This window comes from Lycorma delicatula, chromosome 7, assembly GCF_047948215.1.
Source record: "Lycorma delicatula isolate Av1 chromosome 7, ASM4794821v1, whole genome shotgun sequence".
NCBI classification, from domain to species: domain Eukaryota; kingdom Metazoa; phylum Arthropoda; class Insecta; order Hemiptera; family Fulgoridae; genus Lycorma; species Lycorma delicatula.
In genome coordinates, this window is record NC_134461.1 from 11,946,302 (window position 1) to 11,956,962 (window position 10,661).

The 10,661-nt window shown below is 29.8% G+C and overlaps 1 protein-coding gene across 1 annotated transcript; it reads left to right on the forward strand.

Moving 5' to 3' along the window:
* Positions 1–493: 493 nt before the first annotated feature.
* LOC142328175 (serine/threonine-protein phosphatase 6 catalytic subunit-like) lies at positions 494–9,513 on the forward strand. Its single transcript, XM_075371725.1, has 3 exons — positions 494–590; positions 2,360–2,567; positions 9,256–9,513. Exons 1-3 carry the CDS (start codon positions 543–545, stop codon positions 9,270–9,272), a joined length of 273 nt encoding a protein of 90 aa, XP_075227840.1. The 5' UTR covers positions 494–542; the 3' UTR covers positions 9,273–9,513.
* Positions 9,514–10,661: the final 1,148 nt, after the last annotated feature.

The window sequence follows — 10,661 nt, forward strand, 5'->3', positions numbered from 1 at the left end:
AAATGAAATAACTGCTATTATTATAAGTACGCCATAAATGCTGTATGTGTATATATATATATATATTATAACTGCCAGCTTAGAATTTTCTAATCTTTTCAGTATTATGATACATAAAGAATGATAAAATATTTTAAGAATAACCCTTCTTCAAAAAAAGAACCTTTTTTTTCAAAAAAAAGATATTTAGTCTGAAAAAGTGTTTCATAGGATTGTTATAGAGAAATGAAATTTCAACTGTTTGTTTACAAACTTTTAATGGTATACTAATTTCAAAACTGCTGTTAAGGTACGGTTAACCAGCTTCTCTAATACCATAGTAGTAGAAGTTATAAACACATTAAAATAGTATAAATTAAAAATTATATATAAAACAGCTGTTTTTTTGTTATTTAGAATTGTAAATTTTAGATCTTGTTAGAACTTTTAAGTTACAGTAGAAATTTTTATTTTATTTTTGTGTAATTAATCCTGGCTTCATTTTTATTTTACAGAAATTATGTGATATAGTGTGTGATTTGGTTCTAGAAGAACCAAACATTATGCCCGTATCAACACCTGTAACTGTATGTGGTGATATTCATGGACAAGTTTGTTTATTTATTTTTTTAATAAATTGCATTACTTCATTTTAAAAACCACTTTGTTTTAGTAGAAACTTAAAAATTTATTTGTTTACTTATGTCTTGTCAGTTGCAGATGTCTTCCAAATAGCCATCTTGTGGCTTTTTTTAATAAAAAAAAGGGTTCTTTTCCATTATTTTCTCCTCAACCTTCTAAACTCATTTCCATGAAAAATATAAACTAGCATATAAGCAAAACAATCATATAATAAGACATTTAAGAAACCATAATAATAATTATTAATTAACAGTTTATGTGGTATCATATAAAACAATATGCAGCGACTGATAAAATTTATATTGAGAAAACGTAACAGATCATTTAGAGCAAGATTTGCAGAACATTTTAGTTATTATAAAAACAATAAAGTAGGATTCTCTAATGTTGCTGACCATCTAATAATAAATAAACATTCCATTACTGGAAAACTAATTTGAAAATGATTACAATAATAAAAAACTGAACATTTCAGTTTGTATTTACAAATACAAACGGAAATTCAGCTTGATCAATCTGCAGACAGAGTTTGATAATGATTCTCTTATCAAAGCTGCTAAAAAATAGCAGCACTTTTGTCGATGTCAGATAAAATTTATATTATATTTATGCAGTGCTGTATTTAGTGGCTGGCCATAAACATGTGTAATAAATTAAAGAATTTTTAATTTTTAAAAAAATTTAATTTTTGACTGCATACAACAATATTTTAATGTGTGATTTTGATATTTTTACAAAATTTTAAAAGTAAAGAATTTTTAATTTTAACCAACTGATGAGGAATTCCTCAAAAGTACTATTGGTGTATAAATGAAAAAAGAAAAATAAATGAGGTAATAAATTTTATTTGATTCTGTACTGTTGTGGATTGTGCTGAATTTTGTTTTTCCTTTTAATCATTTGGTACAGAGGAAGATATGGACAATAAAAGAATTGATTTTACGAAAATATTACAGTACATAAACTAAATAAATAAAAGCCTGTTATTTATTAAAAAAAATAAATTTGATCAGAATATTTAGTATTGTATAGCATATATAATTTAATGTTCAAATTAAGTTGGTACTGCCATGCAAGATGTCAAATTATGCAGGTTTCAACATGTCTGTATTATCAGTGTCTCTGGTCATTCACTACTTAAAGTATGCAGTTGCCCATTAAATTGCAGAATGAAAGTTGGCTTGCCTTTTAAAATTTTTTGAGCAGCTAGTTGGAGTTTTTTGAAATCTAACCGATTCATTTTCAGAAAATTACAAAATGAACTTCCATCTTAGAGCAATCTCATTTCATTCTCATAAAATTTTATATTATATAAAATTCTTTGATTAAATTAATCCCGTAGATTTCACAGTTGCTTAAACACGTTTTTCTTTCAAATTTTTCTTAAGTCTTCTTGTTTCCACTCACAGCTAGCACTGAGACTGTACTAGCTGTGAGTGGTTCTATAGTAAGTACAGGACTGCTAGAAATATTACTGTCAGTGTAAACATGAAATATTAGTATTATGTGCAAGCAAGCAAGTTGCTTTAAATGATGTCAAACTGTGGGATTTCATTGCTGGTGATTGTTGTCCAGTCTGTACATAGCTTTATAAATTTACATTGTTTGCTTTTATTACCTACTTTTCAAACCTTTTTCTTTTTCATGTCATATATATATATATTAAGATTGAGACCTGTTATTTATCATTTTGATTTATTTTATTTTATTATTATTATAATACATATTTTTGTTCTAGTTTTATGATTTAGAAGAATTGTTCAGGAGTGGAGGCCAAGTACCTGATACAAATTATATATTTATGGGAGATTTTGTTGATCGTGGTTATTATAGTCTCGAAACTTTTACAAGGTTATTAACTTTAAAAGCCCGATGGCCTGATAGAATTACACTACTTAGAGGAAATCATGAATCTAGACAAATTACTCAAGTTTATGGTTTTTATGGTGAGTCGATAGTATTTCCTATTTTATTTACCTGAAGGTAAATTATTTACAAATAAAAGTCATTTTCTAAATATTTGGAAATATCACCTTTTCTGAACTATGTGGTTCCTTTTTCAGTAGTGTTGCAGATGATTGTTTATAGTTTAATACAAAGTGAGCAACTTGAAACACCTCCTATAGTCTAAACAATGTCATGTCATATAACATTAAAATTATGTAACAATAAAACGTAAATTAAATTAAATTTTGTATTTACATTAGCAAAAGTTAACATATTTACCATATTTCTAGAAGAAATGTACAAAGTGAGCACCCTGTGCAGCATTGCATCTTTGTGCTCGAGTGATCATACCTAGCACTTTTTGCAAAATGCTTTCTTGTTGAATGTATGCCTTCAGTTCATTGATAATGTAGTGATTTTATTTGTAAACTTTATCCTTTAAGTAACTCCAAAAAAAAGAGAAACCTGGGGAAATGGGAAACCACCACTTTTTGCTGACAGTTCATTCTTCTGTCGGTCAGAATTGTACAGTACACTACTGTAATGACAGTCCGATCAAAAAATATTAGTCCCCCCATTATACAATTACCAAAAACAGCACATCATACACCAATTTTCTTGTCATGAGGCGGACATTCAAACAACTGTGAGAATTTTCAGTCATCCAATACCTGATGCTGTGCAAAGCTGTACATATCCAGATAAATGAAACATGCCTTGTCTGAGATAAAATACAGCTTTGGCTCTATCTGTCTCTCAACATTGTTTTTGAGAAGCCTGTCACAATAATTAAAATGTTTCAACTCCTCTGTTCTCTCAAGTTGTTGCACAATACGGTTTCAAATTTAAATCATGAAAAATTTTGAAACTGGTATTCTATACCACTCTGTTGGTATAAAATTTAGCATTCAGAGATTTTTCTGCCGAATATTTGAAGTGTTTCTTGAAAGGATCCACAACGTGTATAAGCTCGTAAGCTTATACACATTGCGCTTAATTTTATATATTGTTAAGCTTATATATCAATCTACTGCTCGATTGAATAAGGCATTTTAGAAAATGCAACTACAAAGAATGAAACTATACAGCACTGAAGGATGAACAGTTTACAATTGACAACAGCAGATGAGAGTAGTAGCATACACAACCAGTAATGACGCCAGTAGTAGCATCATTTAAGGTAAGACTCAAATAGCTGCAATTTAATCTGAATTCTTCGGTTTTAAGTTGACAAGTGCTGTACTCCTTCTGTCTTGATGATCCTACATTTGATGAAATCTGCAAAGATATAAATGGGCTTTAAAATACTTCAGTTAAAAAAAAAACCAATAAAATAAATAAACCTAATGGATCCATCATTTCCCTGAGAAATGGATCAGTCGTGGAGGTCCACCTTTCTGGCCACCAAGAATACCTTTAGATTTTTCCAACTGGGACGCGTGAAAAATATTGTATATAAGACAAAAATACATTCTCATGAGAAATTAATTGTTTGCATTACGGATGCTGCTGAGAAACTTAAGGATAGCCCTGAAGTACTATAAAGAGCTACAAAAGTAGTACAGAAGGGAAGTTATGAAACTAGTGGGCTTGGTTTGAATATTTATTATAAACTGGTAGGTACAATTTACTGTATTGTTTCTAAACTGAATTCTAATTTTTCTAAACTTTCTTTGGTTTATTCGACTTATCTTGCACAATTATGTTCAGAATTATATTCTCTAAAAGTCTTATTTAAAGGTTTTACATGTTTATTACCCATTTAACAAAGTTATTGTAGATCAAACATAATAACGGGTTTTTTAATCTAAATTATTGATTTTCATCCCAGATTTCTTAAAAACGACTGCAGATACTGTTTTGGTAGCTATTTTATTCAATTTTAAAGGTAAAAAACCCACAGAAATCACTAATTTTGCCCCTTAATTATTGTCCTATAAATTTTCAGTACCACCTCTTTCACCGGGGTTGCTGAACCCGAGTGAAATCTTTCATTAACCGTTAGTTACAAACGAAGCATTTTAGCCTTTTTTAATAATATTTTTTTTTTTTTTCATTTCAGAAGCAGAATAGGTTATGCAAATCACGGAAAAAACTTTGATATACACAATCTGTATAACGTGATCTCAATTTCTAATTTTTTTTTTCTGTAGTCTCCGTGAATCACCGAGGGTATTACTTCTGAAATAATAGCAATACAAACTAATAAAATGTAATTGATATTCACGGAATCTATTTGAGGAAAAGGGATTCCAATCGACTCAAGAAGTCTAATTCACAATAATAATAATTAATATTTGTATGTCTCTGAAGGTATCACAACTTAACAGATAACCTGACATGACACATATCTATTCCCAAAAAAACGCTGAGCCAGTCTTAATAAAAACTCAACATCACGAGTTAGGCTTGCTGAGGAAAATGGATATTTCAATTGTTTTTCTGATGCTGTTGCCTCAAAACTATTACATACCAGAACAATGTTGACTAAACTGTAGCTGATATTCAGCCCTAAAATTGGTCCTTTTACTCTGTTCATCACATTGAATGGTTATATTGTGTCATAATAAATGTAAAGAAATCAACTTTATATGGTATCACTTGTATCTTGTGTGACTTGTATAACACAGAAGTCACAGATCAGGAATTTATAATTAATCACTTGTTCAACCACTTCTTCATTCTGTTTAGTGCTGGTAAAGCAGCAATTGATGAAAGACATGATGATATCGCTGTTTCCAACTTGTAATTCTGTGTTTTGTAATTCATTTTTTGTGAGCAAGCGTACAGTGAAACTAAAATCTGTAGATGATAATCTCATGTTTATACTAATATTACGAGCGACATAGTCATGATGCCAGAAAATCAGAGAGAAGTGAGCCATACAGATTCAGATGATATTATTGAACTGAAAAATGATTGTCACAACATTTTGGGAACAAAAGAATCTACTAGCAGAATTGATGGAGCTTGGGACTGCAGCCATATCAGTCTTATTATGAATTGAAGTATGTTAGACAACTCGAACTGTGCAGGCTGCTCTCAATGGCTGTTATTCTTCTGAATGAAAATGCATAACCTTACACTTTAAGCCACTCAAAGGCTTTAGTTGTTGATTCACGATGGAGATTTTTATTGTTACTCCTATTGTTTGGATACTGCTTGAATACCTTCTCTTTATTAAGATAGATTTGTCTGTTAATCGGTATAATGAAACTAATAAGGGGCTCAGAAATGGATGGGTGGTGGATTTTAAAAATCATTTCTACAAAAGTTGGTATTTTGGTGCAAGTGCCCGAGAGTGGAAATCGACTAGAGGAAACTCTAGTGCAGATATGTTTTTAAGATACAGCGATACAAATAACAAAATATTTAGACACTGTTTTTTTTTCTTACCAGAATTCATGTAAAAGCCATATTTGTCTATACATTGTGGAGAATGCACTTTTCACAATAGCTTTAGATTTTTACTAATGTAAAACTTGCCAGTTTTTGTCCATTTGTCCTAACATTGCATAAGGAGATCTGAACAATTTTTTGTAATTAAGAAATTAAATCTGATTGAAGTTTAGATATTTATTTTAGAACATGATAGAGGCACCACAGCTATTACGGTAATTTTTTTTTATTTCTACTTACGTAGGAAGAAATTGTAGTTTGAAAAAAGTCAATAAAATAATTATGACATTTATATATGTCATTTGCGATAAACAAAGTATTGAATGCGACAAGATATGAGACACAAGTCCCACAAAACAGCACTGCCGTTCTCAAGAAAAAAGCATTTCATGCCGGGCTTAATAAGGAAAACGAGGGCTGAAGCAATTACCTTCACCTGGGTCTTACCTGGGTCTTCTACCCAGAGTAGGCCAAGCCCACTAAAACACAGTAAATCTTTCACCTGTTCAAGCGACATCTTCACTCTGTTCAACACTGGGACTGGTCGCGTATGTAAATCAATATTCTTAATGAAAGCGAAAGCAATTGTTATCTCTTGCATCTGTTGTGCTTATTTGCATCTACGCATTATGATTGCGACAGATTATGTAATTAAACCACTTAAGATACAACTTCTGCTAGGTCACAGAGAATGAATCGCTAAACATTCCTCACAGATGGGAACAGTAGCATCGATGTGTTGCATCGATTACTCTTTTACCAGCATTAAATCGAATGAAGTGAATGAACATGTAATTAGATTATGCGTAGCCGATTGGTGTTAGCACATTATATACTTTGCTTCTACTTACTAACAATGTAATTAATTCTTATGATCTACTATCACTGCAGATGTAAAATAGTTAATTAAAATTATTTGTTTTAAATAATTAAATGTTTTATAAAATTTAAATAAAACATTGTTTAAATTTAAGCATATTGTCAAATGTTGAAATAACACTGTCGATGCAAAATTTGTATCTAACATGTTACACAACTTTCCTCACTGTAATCTGGTCCCACCGATGGCTGTTGTTGATTTTTATTTAGAGAAACTGATAAAACATCATACAAGCGAGAAAACATTTGTCAGCTTATTTTAAAAATTTAATTCCAATGATTTAATAGTTTAAAAACTGTATTGAATGTATTTCAATTCATCTGTATTTGAATAACGAAAACTTAGCTGATTTAAACAAATTATAAATGAATACACATAAATAATTTTTTTTTTGAAATATTGGTATGACACTGATTATGCATTTATTGGTAAATAAATCGTATGTATCTAAAAATGCAATGTATTACACAAAATTTTGTAAGTTTTTAATTCAGCACCCAATATTTGTTAAAATCATCATGCCCAATTCTAGATGTGTTTTTTTTTATATTTTGCTGCGTTTTAAAAATTCTATTAGACATTTACAATACTTACTTTTTATTCAATCCAGATTTGAAACTACAGTTTATAGTCACTTTAACTAAAATTTTCTTTATCTTCCATAATCATTTTCCGCTTTCAATATTACATTTGAGAATCAGTAACCATTTTTTTTTTTGTCACAGCTTCCATGAATTTAAAAGTACTCCCGGTACAGCACCTACAACTCAAAATCACTTGGCAAAAAGATTAGTAATGCACTTAATATGAACTGTTAATTTTTTTTTTTTTTTTTTTTTTTTTTTGTTTTGCGTAGGAGGAGGAAAAGCTCTACCAGCCACCGTCTGCGCCCGCAACAGACGGTAGTGTCGGGCTCTCACCGACTAAAAACCTCCCCCTTAGGGAGGAGAACCCTATTAGGGATTGGGATCGCGGACGCGACTTAACTAACTAATAATAAAATAATATCTACGTTGTACCTGAAAAAAAAAATACACAGCATATACAAAATTTAAATCTATTTTCATAAAACTTAATTTACACTGCTTATCTAAGTAATTTTAATGTAAAATTTACATTGAACCTGAAACAGAAACATACACAAAAATAGACATAAAAATTCCCTACAGGAAAGTTCCTATCAGGGGACCCTAGTGGGACTAGGCATTGGGATCACAGACGCGACTTAACTAATAATAATATCTATGTTGTACCTGAAAAAACATACACAGCATATACAAAAATTTAAATCTATTTTCATAAAACTTAATTTACACTGCTTATCTAAGTAATTTTAATATAAAATTAATGTTGAACCTGAAACAGAAACATACACAAAAGTAGACATAAAAAATTTCCTACAGGAAAGTTCCTATCAGGGGACCCTACTGGGACTAGGGACCTACCGCGATTTTATCAGAATATTATATTATCAACTTAAAAACTACACAACTTATTTTTAACATGCAAATTTATAATATTAAACAATAATAACAAAAGTAAGTACCTTTAGTAGAAAATTATCCTACAATAAAAGGGAGTACCACAATGTAAGGAGGGCCACTTACATGGCAGCTCTCCCTTAGAATATTAAATGAACCGTTGAGTTACCTGAAACAAAAGAAAATAAGACAGATTCAATTAACGGTTGTGAAATTAATATAGTTTTGTTTTAGTTATTAAATTCATTTCATTTATGATAGCATTGAACTTTTTCTAACAAAAATATTTATTAGGAATCATTAGGTGGTCTGTAAATATTTAACCTGACGTAGAACTATTTATATAGACATTTTTTACAGAAATAGAGTCGCTGGCTAGGTAGCTACATAAGAAAAGCTATACCCTCCTCCAGACTAGATAGATACCAAGAACACTGAATTTTTTACGTCCCCCACATCATTAGATATCCAGCAAGATATCATTGAAAAACCCTTTTAGCAGATCAAGGTGGAAGAAAATAAAGGAAAAAAGTGGAGGTTAGAAAGGAGTAATCCACAGAAGATTGCTAAACAAGACAACTTGCTCAAAAAAATTCCAAGCCCCTTTTAAGGCAGCAAGGATTCCTCTCATACAAGATCAGAGTGCTTTACCAAGAATAGAAGAAAAAAATTATTTTGAAGTAAGGTTCACTGATATAGATGGTAACAGATCTATATTGCATCCAGGAATGTGTGTTATGTGAACTTACTTGGCCGAGCTAAAATTTTCAGCTAAGAATAATTGTAACAAAAATCGATACAGGATATCTGTATACCACCTGATGCTTTTACTAATTTTTATAATTCTTTTTTTAAAATCATACTTAATATTTTTATAGAATGAAATGCATCATTTATTTTCTTATTATTTTTTACAATTTTATATAGGTTTCCACTTGCTTTGATTGCTCTGGTATTTAAAATTCTTGAAATATTTATGTACAATCTACTTTGTAAGTATATTCTACAAATTTTGACAAAGAGGTGCAAGCATGGTTTCATTAAATTTTCAAACTGTCTGGCAAGAGATTCATTGCCAAAGCAAGCAAAACAATAAAGGACCAAACAAAATTTACATGTCAAAAAAGAAAAAACTTGTGAAACCACTTCTAAATTTTCACACAGTATATCTTCTATTAAAATAATACGTTAAATGAAGATATTGCTTTGTTTCATCTATCAAAACCCATCTCTATCTGTAAACATACACAAAATTCATTTTTATTATCATTAAAAGTTTGGCGGTATCTAAGTGAAAAGATGACTATCACTACAATAATTTGATTCTTATTTAATTTATTTTACACGATGAAATCAAACAAAATCATTTGCCTTTCATGGCTATTCTTTACATTATAAAAGAATAATTGAGTTAAATTATAAGTACATGTTGCATTGAAATATAAGCCAAGAAATGCACATAATAATATTATGAAGTTTCATTGCTGTAAGTAACAAAATTCATAAAAATTTGTATATATGAAATATAAACCACCTAAACATAGTAATTAGATTATTTATACTTACCTTATTTATTTCCAATAACCGGTTTGTGCAGTATCTTGCACCTTCAGTTGCTATTAAATTCTATCTTATTCTTTATAATTTATTTTTATTATTTTTGTGTAAATTATAAATTTTTTCCCAAGTGCATTTATGTTCATTTTTTTGTCTTCGGTCATTTGACTAGTTTAATGCAGCTCTCAAAGATTCCCTATCTAGTGCTAGTCGTTTCATTTCGGTATACGTTGTACCTATTTATGTTCATAATATCATTTAAAATTTCACAATAGATAACATTATAATTTATCATAAAAAAAGAGATATCATTAAAAAGAATAAGTTTTAATGTAATAAAAATAGAATTTAATACATACTGGAGATGCAGGGTACTGCAAAAAACAGTCGGTGGAAATTAATATGGCAAGTTTAACTTATCTAATTTCTGTGTTTTGGTGGTTTATATTTCAAATAAAATATTTATCAGAGACAAATTAGGCATTGACCAGATACTGGCATTTCTTGATATGTAACGCAATTAAGTTTCTTTTCTTTATTATACTGTTGTTTCCTTTATTGCATTTATTTTGTAATTTGCCACACAAAATTTCTTTGTTTCGCATGACATTTAATGCCAGATCTACCTAAAATTTTTAAAAAATTTAGAAATAAAAGTAACTGCAGTATCAAAAGAGAAAGTTACCTATCAATGATGTAAACTGGAGTCTAAACTAATGGCCCTGACCCTCTCTTTTTCTGTTTAGCCTCTGGAACCACCATGACGTATTACTTCA